The sequence below is a fragment of the Camelus ferus genome, chromosome 13 (genome assembly GCF_009834535.1).
Source record: "Camelus ferus isolate YT-003-E chromosome 13, BCGSAC_Cfer_1.0, whole genome shotgun sequence".
Taxonomy (NCBI): Eukaryota; Metazoa; Chordata; class Mammalia; order Artiodactyla; family Camelidae; genus Camelus; species Camelus ferus.
Genome location: NC_045708.1, coordinates 8,384,036 through 8,403,551, shown reverse-complemented (window position 1 = coordinate 8,403,551; position 19,516 = coordinate 8,384,036). Strand labels below are relative to the sequence as shown.

The window sequence follows — 19,516 nt, the reverse complement described above, 5'->3', positions numbered from 1 at the left end:
TAATACCATTGTAGTTATTTTTTTTAAATTCATGTCGTTTGTAGTGATACATTCTAAATATACAGGGTTTAAAATGACATGAAGTCTGCAATTTGCTTAAAATATTTCACCAAAAGGGGGAAAAAAGATGGAGGAGACAAATGTAGCAAAATCTTGATAACTATTGAATCTGAGTAATGGGTACATGAGGTTTATTAGACTATTCTACTTTCACTATTTTTAAATTTTTTCCTAATAAAATATTTTTAATTATTTAAATTGCCAAATTAAATTATTACATACTAATTTAAAGAATTATTTAAAATAATTTTTTAAAGATTATCATCAAAAACAACAGTAAGTCATTGGCAACCAAAAGAAAATAAGTCAACATAATCCAATAGAATTCACACTATGTGCTAGACTTAAGGTGAAAAATTCATCCTAAGCAGCCACTACTGATGAGGCAAAAGCTTAAAAGCTGAAAAGGGAAAGCTTTCAGGAAAGTTCTCTCACCCAGAGGCCCATATCCAGGAATCACTGATGTCAAAAGGCACACATTCTGTTAACAGCGCTCCTGGGTCACTCCAGAGCAGCTGCCAGACAGTGACCAACTACTGTCCAGGGCTAGGGCCCACCGTCCCAAGAGCCTGCCTATCCTTGCTGTTTTATAATGTTATGCTTTTTGCTGTCATCCCTGTGAAAGCAGGAAAAATGCCACTTTTGAAGGAAAAAGAATGACATGTATACACACATATTCACATACTCACCACACACACACACCAAATCCCTATCCTGGACCATTTCATTTCAATGAAGGCAAGACTAATTCTCCCTTGAAATGATCTGTCAACAGCTCAGACAGTCAGAATGTTTTATAGGCTGGGCCAAGTATGTCAAAAGTGTGACAAGAATTATTTTCTCCTGGAAAAGAGAGACTGACTTTTTAACCAATAATTTTCCTCGTGTCTGAATAGCAATGGAATTAAGGATTTGCCTTCTTCCTCTGTATAATTCACCCCTCCCTCCTCCACATGAAGAAGGCTAACAAGGCTTGAGTCCCCAGTGATAAAAGGACACAATAAAAGGATTCTATGTTTATTGGAACAAATGATCAACAATAATATGCTTGAATGATCTCTCTCTGAATTTCTGTATTTTTCCCTCCAACATTTTATATATATATAACAAAATATAGATATATAAATATAAAATAATTATACAATTTCAACTGTCCTGACATAAAAATCAATAGGGGGTTTACCTGAACGGGATTGACAAATTTTCCTTCGATCTTCATGATGCTGGACGTTGCCAGGTCATCGGGACTAAGGGAGAAAGCCAGCTCCGACTCTCTCTCTATAGGAATCTTCTCTAGTTTAAACTGAATGGTCGTGTTGTTCAGGATGTGAAAAGCTGGCATAAGAGAGAGGAAATGACAGACTGGAAACACTCATATTTACCATGTAACTGCTAATTAAGTGAAGGGTATATAAAACAAAACCTTAGGCCAAGAGAGCAGGTTAGCCTGGCACCTGGGGTCTATGATTGAGCACAAACTTTGATGACTAAACTCAAGACGAAAACTCATAGCAAGCAGAGATATAAAATAAATTTATACAGAAAAAGAAACTATTTTCATGACATGCTCCATTTGGTGGCTTCCAAATATATGGTGAACATTAATCCAGGCCAGGGTCTACATGAAGTTTCTCTTAAGCTCCCAAGCTGGCTCTTTCCAAATCAAACTGCTCATCCATACCCAGCTTTCAGACATAGATTGATCCCTCTTATTGGGCCTAAATCAGAATCAAGGACGATACAAGGTTCTAAGTAAACAACTTTTATCCCAAGAAGAGAAAGCAATCTTTTACTAAGTATGGAAATGAATCAGTGAATTAACATCTGAGAACCCAAGGAGAGGTCCTCGAAGGCATTAATTTCCTCACCAATCAATAAAGCCATCTGTGGCTTACCTGACTTCTGCAGATGCCAAAACTAACAGATTGAACTGTTCGGTTTTAGCAGATGAGATTGAGTACATAAATACAGGCATTTTATTCCCAGAACCCTGGACCAAACCATTATAGAGATGGCAGAAAACTCAAAGAAGAATATAACGTCCAGAGACTAAATTTCACATTCTGTTTGTTAATCTCTCCAGCTGTCCTGACTATGATATTTAACTAGGAAGATCTATAGCTTAGGAATGAAGAAAGTCTAATGTATATGGCCAAATTAAATAATTCTCTAACAGAATCCACCCACTGAAGCATCCCTGTAAATCAGCACTCACCCAAGGGGGCCACTTAAAAAAAAAAAACCTCATTTTGCCAAACATGGTATTCAGTGGAAAAAGTTGAAAACACACCAACGTAACAGCAAGCATTCTATTAAAATTCCATTTTGATTTCTTAAATATTAACTGGGGATAATTCCAAAAGAAAGGTTTTGTTGTTATTTTAAACAAAGTACTGCACAGGCTGGGCTTGGAATCTTTAACAAAATGAGACAAAAGATACACATGCCTCACCTTGACCTCTATGTACAGATTCAAAGAAATCATGTCGCGTGAAATGAGCTTCCTCCTGACTGTTGGCACTGGCAGACCCAGAAGGAGGGCAAAAAGCCCGGCTTACTTCAGGCCCAGGACCCTCTCTGCCTGCCAACTGGGTGCAGTTCAAAGAATATAATTTAATGTCTTTGATTTCCACTTGCAGACGGTCACTTCTGGATTCATCATCTCCTGCCACAAAATTCTGGATGAAAATCTGTCCCAAGTGTCCTACCAACAACTCAGGACTCCCAGGCTTCCGAGGGATAGAAACAACGGGTGATTCAATGTTGATGTTCAAGATTAGCTTTACCGTGTCGGAATGAGATGCACCTGTGCCAAACCCGTATATTTCATCTTCTTCTAAGATAAAACAGTCCCGTGCCTTCCTTGGAGTTTCAAAGAGTGATACCATCTCACTGTACTCGGCCGTCTTGGTGGCCAAGACTGTGGTGACTTTGGTGGCTGCGCTTTTCAGCATACTTCGAAAATTTTCTTCCAGTTCATCCATGGACAACGTCAACTCCTTCAAAAATTTAGCAGAGTGGTTGTAATGCAAGGAAGCCATACTGAGGTTGAGGAAACATTCCTGTTTAGCTCTCTCAACAAAGGTGAAACTCAGCGCTTCGGTGAGGGCTGCATCCTCCATTCTGACAAACACAGATTCAAAGTAGCCAATATCACTGATGATGTTTTCATAGCCTGTGGAATTCCCAATGCTGACCACATACTGGTTCTTAGCATTATCCTGTGTCAAATCCATAAGCTGCAAACAGCCAAGAGAACCATTCATGTCAAACCTGGTGCCCATTGAGACGTTTACTTTGGTGCCTCCTATACTTGCAGTTGCAATTTTCCTGCCGTATTTCTCTCCGTTTGCCATTCCCACTGTCCGAAGTAGCAGCAGGTTAAGTCTGTGGATTTCAACGGCGACCTCCGTGTTTTGTTCATATGTAGATTGGTAAATTCCTTGTTCCCTAAAGCTTCTTTCAAAATCAGTCATTAAAGGTTGAGGACTCAAATCATCTTTTTCCTTAGGAAAGGATTTCTGAAGAAAACCAATCAGCTCCACAATTGTCTCTGGATTTAGGATAATATCCAGATTATTCACTTGTAAGGAAATCACCTGAAGAGTGCTGTCCAGATTCATCGATGGGCACTCTGAGCTCACAAACTGATATTCCAGTTTAATGAGGGACTCTTGTTCTTTGGTGAGAATTCTGTCAAGGGAAACAGCAGTAGCGGATCGGTTATTCAGTGTGGCAGCATTAGTGAAGTGGGCCGCGTTGGATCCAGAGACAGGAGACTGGGCCCTGCTATCCCGGAGGCTTCCCGTTGGGATATCAAAGCTCAAGTTCTTATGTGAAGCCATCAAAAGGTCAAAGTCTGCACCATACGTCTGCATGGTGTCCACCAGAAGCAAACCATGAACAGTGAGGGAGACTTCAGCATCATAAGGCCTCTTCACAAAGTGAGCGTTGGTACCAAATACCTTGAGCACAGAAATGTACCGGCCATTGCTCTCAACACCCAGCTGCATACAGTTCACTTTAAACTCAGCCAGGAGGAGCTGTGACTCCACCAGAACCTCCCGGGTATGCTGCTCCAACATCACGATGCTCTGGGTTAAATTCATCACTGAGTCTTGCAAACTTCCCCGCTGTCCCCCTTGGGGAAAAATCTTCTCTTTAATCTTAGTGTCAAAAGTCTTCATTTCTGGGGTGGTCAGGAGAGCAAAGCAATTCTTTAGAGCAGATATCTTATCTTCATTGATGTGGATCTTTAGGTCTGGTAGGCTGCCTGAGAGCACAGCCCCAGGGTACTTGGGATCCGAAGTATAAATCAATCGCCTTTCTAACTGTAAGTGAACATTGAATTTCTCCACCACGTGGGTCGGCCCCACATCAATATCCTGGATGTGCTTCCAGTTGTCCTTCACTCGTCCAACCATGATCTGGAGGTCCATGAATGACAGCGAGTACCTCTCATACATCTTCGAGCTCATTAAATGTGCCTGAAGCTGCTCTTCACTGAATTCAACTCCAGAAAACGGAGGTGTTTTCTCCCCGTTACTGCTGCTTGTCTCGGGGGGCGGCGTGTTAGGCGGTGTGGCAAGGGGGGTCTTATATTCATCATCACTAAACTGATTCTCTTCAGATGCTGGCCCGTCCCCATTCTTCCTCTTGGAGTCATCTGCAGAATGAAAAAAGAGAAGATTCAATGTATGTCTGCTCTTTCTTTCCTCCTGCTTTTAACATAACAATTTAGAAAAGCAGAGAGTCAACCAACACCACTTTAAAAAACTAAATGGATGAAAACTCAAGCATAATATTCGGTATTCACCATTCATTCAGCCTGAACTTACCTACTGGTCTGGAAATCAAAACACAAAGAGGAAAAGTCTAAGAACATGAGAAAAGATGGAGACCCGCTAACACAAGAACACATGTCAGGGTGCAGAAACCAGCAACCTGCTGCCTGAAACCACGTCCCCACCATCTGAGCTGCATGAGCTGCTACCTACCAACCCTTCTGACATCACTCTCCATATTTCCTTTTTCCTGTATTCATTTATGTGTTCACTTTGTTCCCCCAACTAGAATGTTCCAAAAGAACAGAGGTCTCCTCTGTCCTCCTCAACAAAATACCCCGAGTACCTAGATCAGGGCTTGACAAGCAGTAACTGCACAATGTCATGTTCCAGCCGCAGAGTTCATACTCCTAACCTCGCTCCTGCAGCTGAGCAATGTCAACACAACTACAAAGATACATCATTGGGTTTGGTCACCTATGTCTCTGTTCCATGTCTGTGTTTTATAAATTCAATTAGGTGCTCTCTGTGCTTGCATGATCTTTTTCTTCAGATGCAATTCCCCTTAGGGCCAAACTTTTCCACTCCTGCTCAAATCCTCTACCCTCTTCTCTTCTGGGTCTTTCAGTGAAATAAGATAAGACTAAGACTGTTTGATAAGCTTCCAGCCAAGCTACCCTCCCATTTCAAGGTAAACAATGAATATTTTTTGGATCTTATAACAGTAATGAAATTACTTTCCAAGAGTCCTTTTATATATGTCCCTAATATCCCTAAATAGATTAAATGTCTATTCCTGAAATCATGTACTGAGAAATAATGTTTATTAAAATATAAAATGGTAAGAAACACAATAAAAACCACAGTAAGATACTACTTCATGGTCATAAAAATGGCTATAATCCAGAAGACGGACAAAAACAAGTGTTGACAAGGATGTAGAGAAGCTGGAACCTTCATACAATGCTGGTAAGACAGTAAAATGCTGCAGCCATTTTAGAAAACAATCTGGCAGTTCCTGAAAACGTTAAACATAAAGTCACCATATGATCCAGCAATTCTACACTGAAACAACCCAAGAGACTGAAAATATATGTCTATACAAAAGCCTATGCATGAACGTTCATGCCAGTACCATTCATGACAGCTAAAAAGTGGGAACAACCCAAATGTCCACCACCTGATGAACGGAGAAATAAACAGCAGTATATTCACACAAGGGAATACTATTCAGCCACAAATAGGAATGCAGCGCTGAACCATGCTACAACATGGATGAACCTTGAAAATATTATGCTAAGTGAAAGAAGTCAGACATAAAAGGCCACACACTGTGTGATTCCATTCATATGAACAGCTCAGAATAGGCATATCCACAGATAGAAAGATTCGTGGTTGGCAAGGGCTGAGAGAGGTGGTAATGGAGAGTAACCGCGTATGGCTTTAGAATTTCTTCTCTTCTCGGGATGATGAAAGTGCTCTGGAATTAGACAACAGTGAGCACTGCACAATTTCATCAATAGACCAAAAGCAACTGAACTGTACATTTTCAGATGTATCTCAATCAAGTTATTATTAAACAAGTAACAAGTGAACTTTGGAGTTTAAAAAATGTTAAATAAACCTTTTTCTAAGCTTTACTTGGTTCAGCACAGAAAGGCAGATCAATCTACCAAAATATGTCACTATTTCACATTCACACTGTACCTTGGGTATTTGTCAATAGCATTCTTCCTAGATCTATAACAACTAACACGGGATTCGTGAATTTGAAATCATCAGGAAATATCACTTGAGGGGCAGAAATATCTAGCCGCACAGTCCACCGTTTACTCTCCTCCTGTAAAGATAAAATAAATGACAATTAAATAACCTTTAACTGCAACTGCTGAGAGTGAACAGCTTTATCAGCTGGGGCTCAAGCCTTTCTGAAAGCCACACCGAGGGTCACAGCATGACCTAATGGTCTATGGTATTAGAACAAAACTTTTAAGACAAAAGTAGACCCAAATGCTTGAGGATTCGAAACATTACCACAGGCAAATGTCTGAAGTGAGAGAAAAAAATTCACAAATTACTAGTTTGGAGGGTTGTCTGCTCTTTGATTTTGATGATCGGTGATTTAAGAAAGGTCTTATTTTTAAATTCATAGGATTTAATATTTTACTGCAGAAATTATGGAATTCGAATAAATGTAGAAATCCAAATATCTTTATTTATTCATGGACATTACTAACTATGAACTTTGATGCCAAAATACATTACTGAAAAACATAAGTTCCAGTATTTGTAATATAAAAAGTACTCCAAGTCATGAAGTTGTTAATGGTTGTTCCCTGCAACTAAAATTAGCCTCAATTATATGTATGTAGTAAAAGCTAATTTATATAAATGTTATCGAAAAAGAAACCTTTTGGTCTAAGATAGTAACACAATACTAATTGTTGAAACACACACGCAAAAACAAAAAAACAGACTAATTCTCCATCCCATGCTATATCCCCCTAAGTATTTCACTCTGAACATTTCTGCCATCCCTCACACTTCCACTGGCGCTGCACTCGAAAGAAGCCACACCCTAACTGTCCACCCGCCACTGCACCTCAGCCGCGCACCTCCACACCACACTGTCAGAGACCCAGTTCTGTGGGGCTGCTGAGGTGTCTCTTGGCTCTTCTTGTCTATGGTATCATCCTGTCAGCTCATCACTTAGCATCACAAAGTGACCATCACTCCCAGAAGTCAAAACTGGAGCATCATTCCAGTTGTTTGTCTTCTGATAACAGTAAGCAAAAAGGGATGTTCTTAAATGAAACATTTACAAAATGTCAGGGCTAGAAAACGGAACAAAGATGAGTCTTGAGAGTGTTCCAAAATGGGTACAAATAAGAAACATGATCTAGTCCCAGTGATTTGTTTTTATTTATTAAACCCTGACTGTCAAAGACATGGAATTCCATTTTTCACTAGCTACTATTTTATAGCTTCAGTTTACTTAATCAGTATAATTGATACAAGCATGTCTATCTACAGTAGGTAAAGAACTGGACAGAAAGAATGCCTTTCTCTTCCTTCGCCCCCCTAAAGAGCGTTTATGTGTGCACTTACAATGAAATCACCCACTAGCAAACGATCGAGAGTTTGTCGGATTTCCGCCTTGGTCTGCATCTTCAGTCTGTTATACTGTCTTCGGGCAGCTTCAGCCACTCTCAGCTCAAGTTCAGACTGATAACCAAAACCTGCAAGGTTGGAAATACACAGGAGAGTCAGCATTTTCAAAAGGCTGGGTGAAGGAAGTGCCACAACACCTATTCTCACCAGGAATTCCCACCGAAGCTAAAAAACAATCTGTACAACAGTTCCTAACTCCAACCTGACCTGGCACTACACAAGGGAACAGGAATGAGGCAAAGGTGGCTGAGGGGCAGCCGTGGGGAAACAGGCAGGACATGAGGGAAGGATACCTAAGTTACTAGAATTTCTCGAACCATTTTCTTAAAGATTCTAAACGATTATATTTCAAAATCCTTACAAGTGCGACATTACATTGAAAGAGGAAATGGAATTTAGAAGGATATGCCTTCTATATTCTATCACACTGACAGAGCAATGAAGCCAAGATATTTATGGCCACTGCTTACATGAAAAGACTCAAAACCTGGACCAAAAACTAAAACAACTTAATTGTTATGAAGAGGGAGAGATGGTATACTTTTTAGGAAAGTACTACTGTTTTATCAACTTCTCTGTCAACAAAAGTGCTTCTTCTGCACACACTGTCTCAAATCTTTTTTGTGAACAAAGGAAAGCATAATAAATCAATGATGATACAGGAGAGTGCAGTGATGAACTCTGCAGTATTTGATGCTGCACCAAGCACGTAAAACAGACCACTGACCCTGTCATCTAGAAGGAAATTCTTATGCATTCTTCCTAAATTCACTGGCCTAAAATATCCTGAGTAGCCAAGGAAACCACTGTCTTAATGGAATGGGAAGTATTTTTAAATGATGCTAAACGAAGGCAAAGAAAGAAAATATTAAGGATATTGATTCCTCTTGGAAGAGTAAGCTTCCAAGGAAATCTACCTCAATTTGGTAACTAAGGAAACCCTATCCACCTCCTCTGCAGGCCTCTTCTACCACTACCAGGTCTCTTGACCCTTGGGTCACATAATAACACTTATCCACTAAAAATGACAAGACTGATGCCTTTAGAAAGTAACATAAGATCAAACAAACAAAAAAGTTAACCTGAGGTATGAACCTTTCCCTTGTAGAAAAAGTCTGCTACTTTTTTAATAGCCTGGGGGTTATAGATGATGTTCAAGGGCCTCGTGCTGACATTCAGCCGCCTCTCAAAATGGCTGTGCACTGGATTTCTCTCATACAGCATCTCAAAAACTGGGTCATCTGGGTCCGCAGCTAAAGGAAAGAACCGGAGAAAGAAAATGGAACACAGCAAAACAATCATCTTATTCTTGATAACCTGTAAGGAATTCCGGGGGAAAAAAGGCACTTTCCAAATTACTTTCCAAATAGTTCTCACTTACGAAAATTTTATAAAATAGAGAACCTAACAAGGATTGGCTCTAATTTTCAACAGGACTTCTCAAGACTGGGTTGTTACATTTGCTCCCATTATGGAACCCAGGACCCAGAGCCCCGAAGAGCTGACCCAGTCACACACGGGCCAAGGGAGAGCTCAAGGCAGTGTTCAAGTCAGACCCAGAGCCACACAGCAAACCACCAGGCACAAGGCAGGACATGCTCCCTCTCTGACTGCTGACCAAGATTATTGACCTGTAATCATCATGTTTTTAAGGATGAGTTTAAAAACATATGACAATTTACCAGGGTAACAATCACTTCCGTCTGCAGATGTTTGGAGACCAAAGGACTGTGAGACTCTGCCAACTTCTTTATGCTGATAAACAGACACAAAACACATAAAGGTCAGGGCAAGAGGAGACAAGTTACTGTGCAGACACTCTCACGTTTTACCCTATGGCATCACCCTTTCTTAGCACAATCGAGTTTGACATGAGGTGACCGCGGACTGGCAGGCCGATCCCTCCAGCCGTGCCTTTTTCCCAGCCTAGTGAGGACAGTGTGCACCTCTACACTCAGTGCATTTGATGAATACTTGCTAAATGAGTACTGAACATGCTCAGCTTTTCAAACTTTCACTCTGCCCTCCCACCCTCTCGACAATCCCCCACGCCCCCCAAATTACGGAAAGAATATGACACTAAAAAGTCAACTCTTCTGACCATACCTTTGCCAACTTAAGATCAAAGATCTTCTAATTTAAAAAGAATACTACATATAAAAAATTACACATATATAGAAAATTTGAAGTGGTTCTTTTAGAACTCTGGAAAGATGGGACAACTTAGCAGTGACTAAGGGCCAGACAGCATGAAAATCAGTCAGATACATTGGAAATTCAAACACTGGCCTTGAAATGCAGAAAACAGTGGTGCTTACGGCATATTCTTCCAAATCAGAGCAAACTATTCCAAGGTGGCTATAACCCAGGAAGGGAAGAAGGCATTGCCCACCCAGATCCCACTCACACCCACTCTCTAACAAATTCCAAAAACTCATCTAACTCCAGCTTGATTTAATCAGCCTACTGTCTCAGAATGACCAACTGTCAGAACGAATCAAGTTAACATTACTTATTGCTTGCCTGAAACAGATCACAATTCACCCACCCTCTGGATGGATTAGCCATCCCACTGCTATACGTACTGGGTTAGGGAAGACCAGAAGAGGAAACATAGTTCCTTCTGTGGCCAGGTCTCGAAGAAACAGTCCACCCAACCGAACTAAAAGCAAGGAGGAATTTCTTCGAGGAAGAGATTCTGCTAGAAGTTTTACACCTACAAAAAATAAATGGTAAGAGTTGACACTATGCCTATCACAGCCCAAAGTATTTTTAAAGTATCAGACATAATGTTTTACAGAAGACTGTCAGATATCACGAACGATTTTCCTTGAAATTAGAACCAAATAACCCTATCTATATATCTACATATCTATCTATATAAATACATAAGGAATATTAGAAGCTTTCCAACAGAATGAATTTTACACTTGATCTTAGCCAAAAGGCCGAGAAATGATCAGAATGAATTTTAAACAGAGTACTTCACAATTAAGTTCAAGCAATCTACTAGTTCACATTAAGTTTAGGATTTCTCACTCAAGATTATAAAGTCAAAAACAAACTGGCTTTTTTTGGCTATTTGCCTTTAAACTACTGACAAACCTCAGATAAGTGACTTTTATGAACTGCAATAAAACTATTTGTGAGAAGAGAAAACCAACAACTGGGTATTTACACAGTTTTAATTCGAATTCACACAAAGAAGTAAAATACAGTCAGTCTTCATCACTTGCGGATTCCGTATTGGCAAATTCGCCTGCTCGCTAAAATTCATCTGTAAGCCCAAAATAAATACTCGGGAGCTTTGAGGACGCAAGCAGAGCAGCATGAAATCTGAGTGCATATTCCCAGCTGAAGCTGAACAAGGCAATGCTCTGCCTTCTTGTTTCAGTTCACACAAGTGCCTTTTTTGTGATTTATTTAGTGCCAAGTTTTTTGCATTTTTGTGCTTTTCATTGGTGATTTCGCTGTTTAAAATGGTCCCCAACCATTGTGCTGAAGTGCTGTGCCTTACAGAGAAAATACGTGTAGTAGATAAGCTTCACTCAGGCATGAGTTACAGTGCCGCTGGTCCTGAGAACAATATTAATCAATCAACTATATATATTTTAAAAGGTGTCTTTGAGCACAAACACATAAAACAAGGTTACGTATTCATCTGTTAGTGAATGTGATGACCAGAGGCTTGCAGGCACCTAACCTTGTGTCTTCCTTAGGGGCCACGATTCAGAATTCAACAGTCCAGTGTTCACGGCAACTTTCTAGGAAACTCAAGTGGACAGATACCCAGAGAGATTTAGAACATCAGGGAGCTCTTTGAGGGCGGTTACCTGAAAACTCAAGCTGCATGAAAGCGCTCTGACTCGTCTGAGGCGCTCCCTGCTCCTGGTGTAACAGGGTCACGGTCCCTCGCTGCAACTGCAAGTTCAGTTTGGCAAAGACATGGTCCCGCTTTGTGTATGTGTTCATACAAGAGGCGTCTGCAGTGGGGTCAAAAAACTCCTCAGAGCCTGAACGTGAGGAAGAAAAGACTTTAAGAAAACACATGAGAAAATTTAAAAAGCACTAATCACAGTCATGATGACATTACTTAACTCCTTTTCCCTTTTTTAGGGACAAACTCCAAAGTCACAGGCAACTGTTCTATTTATTAATATAAAACGATCCAAACTGTTTTATAAGGGCTCTTACCAACTTATCATCAAATGAGGGGCAATGTTAAGTTCATGACAAAGTACAGCATAAGGCAGCACCACCCAGTGGGGTGAGGCATTCTGCACCGCACTATCCAGTACCCCAGGCATTAACCACAGGTGGGTTTGAGCACTGTGGCTAATGCAGCTAGTCAGCTGAGGAAGTGAATTTTCTATTTTATTTTAATAAATTTAAACAGCCATCTGTGACTACAGCCACCATACTGGACAACCTGGGTCTAAAGAGTAGCTCTGGACTGGTATTTGAGCCTTGGAGTTTAAAACTTTAGAACTTGCTCAAGTTTAGTTCTTTTACGATCGCTGCCACTCAGACCTATATGAAGCTGTACCAGTATTCAAATTTAGTAATGGAGTTACAAATGAACAATCTCTCAAAACCTCCTCTCTCAGCCTCTGTGAACATAAGACAAACTGTTTTACAAATGTCTTTTTTTTTTTTTTGAAAAATACTCTAGGCTGTTTCACAAATAAGAGATGAATTATGACCCAAGTGTCTCCCTTCACTACAGCCAAGAAGGGCAAGTGAAGGCCAGCTCCTCCTTACCCAGGATCTCCTTGGGAGTCCACTGTTCCTGCTGCTCTGCCGTCAGCCCCTCGACTGGCTTCCCTTCAGGGCTCTGCTGCCCGTACCAGCCACCCCAGCCAGGAAACCAGGACTGAAGATACTGCAGCATCCCGCTGCCTCCACCGGTGTCTGGGTCTGCAGGAGAGTCTCCTGGAGAATCAAACTGAGGCTCTCGCAGGCTCTGTGTCAATCAAAACGAGCACACATGAGTTCCCAAAGAGAGGACGCAGGAGTGATATACGCTGCTTATTCTCTGTCCCCCACGTAAGCACACAGAGTGTGCTGGGTCTGAACACATCTTCTCACAGAGGATCTCCTACCTCTGCCAGTTCTTCCTGTTTGTGAAATCGTTCATGAACCAGTTCACGCAAAATCTTCAATTCCTCAAAGCTCTGTTCCTCTTCAATCCGACATATTTCCTCCTGTTTGGGTGAAAACAAAAACAAGCAAACAAAACAGGTATTACAGCTCCAGAGAAACTGGACACCTTCACAAACCACTCCAGTACCATGAAGGAACCTATCTGGCCCCCAACGTTTCTGACATTTCAAAGGCCAAGAAACAATGAGTATCTTCCTTGTTTCATGTTGCTGTGTTTCTGGCTTAGACAGCTTTTCCACTTAATCCCAACAGATTCCAGTTGGTCTCTGAAACTAATGTAAGTACAGAGGGAGCAGAGAACAGTACTGCGTTGAAAATGGGTGACTGAAGAACACATGCCGCAGGAGTATCCCGTGTTTGCATAGCAACGACGGTTCACAAAGTGCCTTCACATGCGTCACCTCACCTGATTCAAGTAGGTGGCTAGGTCCTATTCTCCCCACTTAGATGAAGAAACTGAGGACCAAGTTTACCGTGTGTAGCCCTCCAGCTCCTTTACATTTCATATGTGACATTAGCAAGGAAGTGGTCATTTTCATGTTTCATGCTAGTTAGGAAAGAACAATGGCGGCCCGCTACACGCAAAGATGCAAAAGAAAGCGGCGTTAGCTCTCCCAAGCTGTTTCCTATACCAAACCATTGAGAAAAAGGAGATCAGATGTGTTTATTTGCTCACCTCAGCTGAAGTTTAGATTTTTCTCTCCCTCTATGTCTTTGCCTGTGCCTTTAAGAAAACCATCTAAAACAAAAGGTCCGATTTATCCCATCCTTTTCATAAGGTTTCTACGTCAGTAACCATGCCCAACCCTGGTGAAAAAAAGCATTAGCAAAGTGAATGGGCCGTATTACAGGGCACCAGCGGGAGAAGTGAGAACACCGAGGGACTCAGCACCGCCAGTGGTTACCACAGCAGGGTGCTCTCATGGCTGAATGTGTTCCCCAAAATTCGTATGTTAAGCCCTAACTCCCAGTGTGACAGGATTTGAAGGTGGGGCTCTGGGAGGGGGACAGGTTTAGATGTGGTGAGGAGAATGGAACCATCATGGTGGGATTAGATCCCTTAGAAGAAGAGGAAGGCCGATCTCTCGACCCAGGAAAGGCCACACAAGCGCACAGTGAGAAGGCAATTGTCACAAGCCAGGAAGACGGTCTTCCCCAAGAACCGAATCTGCTGGCACCTTGATCATACTTTTCAGCCTCCAGATCTGTGAGAAATAAATGTCTATTGTTTAAGCCCCCAGTCTGTGGAATTTTACTACAGTAGCCCAAGTGACTAAGGCAAGTGCTAAAGGGAAGCTTAGAAGAGTTTACTAAAGAAATAACTCATTGATAGTACCCAAGCCAAAATATGTGAAATAGTCTAAACTGCTATTGCAAAAACTGATGCTCATAAAACCTAAACAAGGGTGGTGGGAATAGCTCAGTGGCAGAGCACATGCTTAGCATGCACGAGGTCCTGGGTTCAGTTCCCAGTACCTTCACTAAAAAGAAAAGAAAAGAAAAAGAAAAAGCTGAAACAAATCAAGGAGGAAGCACTCCCCACTGCCTTCCCCTGGGAGACAGAGGCAGAGACTAGAGGTGGGGCGGAGTTCCACGCCAAGACCCCAGGACTGGTGGTTCTAAGGGTCTCTAGTTGGGCAGTGAACTGTAACAGGAGCTGGCCTTCACCTTCTACTTCACACCCTCTGCCTAGACTCTTCCCCCAAAACCCCAAGGTCAATCAAGTCAATTGGGATTAGGGAAAATGTAGGCCAAAGGCCATAGAGATTAGTTCCAAACTTTGGAGGAGGCTTTGAAGAGACACAGTGACTAGATGAAAAGTCTCTCCAGGCCCAGCACAGAGAGCTGGGGACAGGGAGTGAGCACAAAGGCCTGGCAGGACCACGGCCCTCTTTTCTTCCTCCCACCCCATGGCTTGGCTCCTCTCAAGCAACAGAAGGTGAAGGATGCTTCCTGCCAAGGCAAAGCCAAGCCTTCCAAGAAGCTCTCACTTGAGTAAGACCAACTCTGTCCTGTAACATAATGATCCCTAACAAAGACTTTATTTCTTCACAGATTCCATTTTCTTTATTTAGCCTTTGAGAGACATTTTTATGCTCTGAATGGAGGCAAGAAATGCAAGACAACAGTCCCCTCACCTTGTCGTCTGCAGACAGCAAGCCTCCTTTTAACTTGGTGAAGTACTTGTCAGTGTAAGACACAGCATCGCGGGCCCGCTGCAACAAGAAGGCCCACGTCCAGCGCTTCCTCTGCTCTCGGATCTCGTGCAGGTTGGCGTTCAAAGCAAAACACCACCATTCTCGGCAGCTGAAACATTTCATAACAACGTAATTACTTCTCACAATAAAAGTAACAAAAATGCTATCGATCCAGGGCAATCCACAACACACCACTCCTCTTCTGAGACATCTCTTCTCCTGTCAGCTATCAGTCTATGCCTCAAACTAAAATAATACTAGGCTAACCTCAACATGTGGGAAAGTTAATCTACCGGCAAAGCACTATCTATCAAATAATAGATCCTTAATTAATATACCAATAATAATACATTACTCAGTTGGTTTGAACTACCCATAACACGAGCCCCTCCCAATGACAGAAAATCAAGTGGTGACTATACCATAAATACCATCATAAGATAATTAGCGAGGATCTGACTATTAAAGATTTTAAATGGAATATTTCAAGAAAGACATGGAAATACACAGCATCTAAAAGAAGTTTGAATGTATTGACTGATCAAGTTTATCACATCAACATGAAAAGATTCATTTTTGCTATAGATATTATAAAGCATACAATACAAATGCTGATCGAACAACTTGGGAGAAAAGACACAGGGAAGTAGGTTCAAGAGGGCAGGAAATATTTACTACACAATCAGATTCCAGCAGAGCAACACCAGTCTCCTAACTGAGACCTAGAGGACCTTCTGAATTCCCCTACACTCAACCTAAGAGTAAACCTGTGGCACCAAATAAATATATAGCAAGAAAGCCAATCATGACAACAGAAATGGCGTTTTAAGACCAGAAAAATCAACTGTATTTTTATCTCCAACCATGTGTAAAAGACAGTGAGACATACTTCTGATCTAAGCACAAAAAAAGAATATGCTATAAATGCATTTCACACACAGCTCGTAACTGACAAGCCTTACTTCTTTGATACGGCCACTTTGGGTTTCCATTTTCGGAACTTCACCTGCCTCTCCTTTCGTTCCAGCTCCTTGAGGAATTCCATGATTTGCCGGTATTGCAGCTTTTTATTAGAGGTTAAGAGATACTAGGTTAGAACTGGTTTATTCCTTTTGCTCAGTTAAGATATCCACCTCACAGGAATAATTCATATCGGTCAACCCATGGAGCTAAAATCCAGTGCAAACTGAAAGACCAAATTCCAGTCCCGAGTGGCATTTCTCTCCGACCACTGTCAGTTAAGTATTAACATTTACTGCCTCTCTTGTACTCTTTGCTCAGCACTTAAAACATCAAGTCAAAAGTAACCTGACACCCACCCAATCAGACCGTAGAAAGACAGTGGGTCCTGCACCCACCACAGCTTGGTCTCACATGCACTTTCCCACTGAGGGGCACTGGGAAGTGTCCAGATGCTTCCATCAACATGCCTCCTTCACCCCAGTCACAGTCCAACGGAGCAGAAACCACCGGGAGAAAGAGGGTACCTGAGAGAGCTTTAAGGGAATGGTCTCCAGATGAATATCACATTCGATACGGGGAGTGTGCCGAGACCGCAGAGGCTCTTTGGAGCAGTTTCTCTTCAAAAGAGCAGACGCACACACAGGCTCCAAGATGTAGTGATGATCGCGGCTCTCCATGCTCTGGTCCATGGCCTCCTGAGAGTCACAAGAACGTCTGTCATTACAGCAAATGTTTTTAGGATCAAGTCACGAGTGGGAATACTATCTAATCTGTAGAGTATTACACCAGAATTCAAAAGCAGGATAAAATTAGGAATCTAAAGCTCTCTACAGCATTTTAACATTTTTATTTATATTTCTTATTAAGCAATACATTCACACGGTTTAAAATTTAAAAGGCAAAAGGCTGAAATCTCTCCTTCCTACTCCCATCCTCCAGCCACCATTAACCCTACTCAGAGGCAACCAATGACACCAGAGTTTCTTAAGTGTTCCACCAGAAGCATTCTGTATATATTCAGGTAAATCCACAATGTTCTGGTTTTTTAACAATTCTTACACATATGGTATATATTCTATTTTGCCTTGGTTTTTTTAAACTTAATACTATATCTTAGAGACATTATGTATTCATCATAAAGATCTTTGCCTTTATTTTTGATAGCTGCATACTGTTCTACTGTATGGATATACAGTATTTATTTAATCAAATTAGCAGAACAAAAACCATTCTGTACAAGAGCATGCAAGCCAAAGAAAATTGTGTCCGGGAGGAAAAATGAGTCCTTTTTCTCCATTTCACTTAAACCACCTAAAATTTCTTTACAAAAAGATTAAACAGATTTTTTGTTATCTATCTTTCACAAACAGTAATACTTTATATCCAGTGATTTATAATGACTTCTAAGTATTTCTTAAAGGAATGCCACCAAAGGTGAAATTTCAACATAAACATGATGAGAAAGCTCTTCCTTAAGAATCAGATCTGGTACTTTGTTCGTGGAAAATCTGGGTGTCTAGTACAAAGGCAGCTAAGAGAATGAAGAATTCTAATATGTTCAATGCAGACAGTGGAATACCACGCAGCAGTCAGTGAACTAGAAGTATAAACAGCAACACTCATCAGGCTCTAAAAAAATTGCTTTAAGTGGAAAAAAGAAAACAAAGAAACCTATAACACACTATAAGTGTAAAACCCACTCAAAACCCTGGACATTGTTCAGGAGTTATACACCTTGTGAGCACCTCAAGCAAACATACGCAAGTGTGGATGCATGAGGGGTGAGGAGTAGGGGACTGGGGGGCTGGGGATGGGAAGAGACATGCAGAGAACAAAGCCAGACGTGGCAGGGATGCCACCTCACTGTACTGCCGCACTGTGGTAACGAAGCCCTGTGAGAATCATACCTGTAACTCTGCCTGAGGCAAATCCCCCAATAAAGTGCAGTCGACATCCCAATAGACGCTAAACTCTGCCACATCTAATTGCTTTTTCCGCATTAATTTCTGTACCTGAGGGAAGATAGAGAAGAAAAGAAAATGATTCTCTATTCACAAAATTATTCATCCATTCAACAGGCCATTGAAGAATCATGCATCAGGCATTTTGCAAGGTGCTGAGGACATAAAATTGAATTAAGATATGGTTGTGTTCTTATAGAGTTCAGAATCTAGCTAGCTGGAAATACAAACATGCAAACAATTTTAATTAAGCAGAGGAAGACTATATAGATGCTATAAGCAAACAGAGAAAATGTCACTGTGCAGATGAGTTTCAAAAGCTGTGTATGTTTCAGGCAAAGGGCAGGATAGGAGGGAAAGACTGGGACACATTGTAGAGAGTGGGGCCAATGATACCAAAGCCCTGAGAAGGCGAATACCCCTGTGAAACTGGAGCACTTACTCACGGTGCAGGGGCAGCACTGGGACACGCGTATGAACACGAATTTGGGGTAGGGAGTTAGTTAAGTGTTAAGAAAAGTAGCTTGAAACGTTACTAGGTATATTGGGTGGAACAGTTCCCTGCGCCCCCAAATTCATGTCATCCCAGAAACTGCGAATGAGACATTAACCAGAAAAAGGGTCTTTGCGATGTAATAAAATTAAAATGAGGTTACACTGGATTAGGGTGGGCCCTAATCTAATCACTAGTATCCTTGTAAGACGAGATAACAGACACACAGGGCAGAAGGCCACGTGAAGATGGAGGCAGAGACTGGAGTGATATGTCCACAAGACAAGGATGGCCAAGGCAGCCACCAGAAGGAAGGATGGGACATGGGACAGTGTCACCCTCACAGCCTCCAGGAGGAACCAACCCTGCCAACACCTTGATTTTGGACTCTGGCCTCCAGAATTAAAGAAAATAAATTTCTGTGGTTTTAAGCCATCTAGTTTGTGGTAATTTGTTATCATAGCCCTAGGAAAGTAATACACTAAGAAGGCTGTCATACTAAGAAGGCTGGATGTCACACTCCAAGGGACACGGAGGCGCTGAGGGTTTTGGTAGAGGGAGGCACCAGGATCAAGTATGTGTTTTAGAAATGGAACTCTGGCAACAGACCAAGGTAGAGCTTCTCCCCATGGAGTCATGAGTGTGTCAAAACAGAGAGCATGTTTATAGGACTGAGTTACATTTTGGGAATACAGTGACCCTTGAACAAATTGTAGGTTAGGG

The 19,516-nt window shown here is 41.5% G+C and overlaps 1 protein-coding gene across 1 annotated transcript in view; it reads right to left on the bottom strand.

Annotated features, from left to right (window-relative positions):
• The window catches only part of VPS13D (vacuolar protein sorting 13 homolog D), a 226,887-nt gene that overhangs the window by 193,171 nt on the left and 14,200 nt on the right, over positions 1 to 19,516 (bottom strand). The window contains 14 exon segments of the mRNA XM_032495223.1: positions 1,244 to 1,395; positions 2,513 to 4,726; positions 6,552 to 6,684; positions 7,953 to 8,083; positions 9,098 to 9,268; positions 9,698 to 9,770; positions 10,601 to 10,731; positions 11,849 to 12,028; positions 12,777 to 12,978; positions 13,118 to 13,219; positions 15,317 to 15,485; positions 16,339 to 16,439; positions 16,864 to 17,034; positions 18,247 to 18,351. Coding sequence (XP_032351114.1) covers positions 1,244 to 1,395; positions 2,513 to 4,726; positions 6,552 to 6,684; positions 7,953 to 8,083; positions 9,098 to 9,268; positions 9,698 to 9,770; positions 10,601 to 10,731; positions 11,849 to 12,028; positions 12,777 to 12,978; positions 13,118 to 13,219; positions 15,317 to 15,485; positions 16,339 to 16,439; positions 16,864 to 17,034; positions 18,247 to 18,351 — 4,035 coding nt within the window.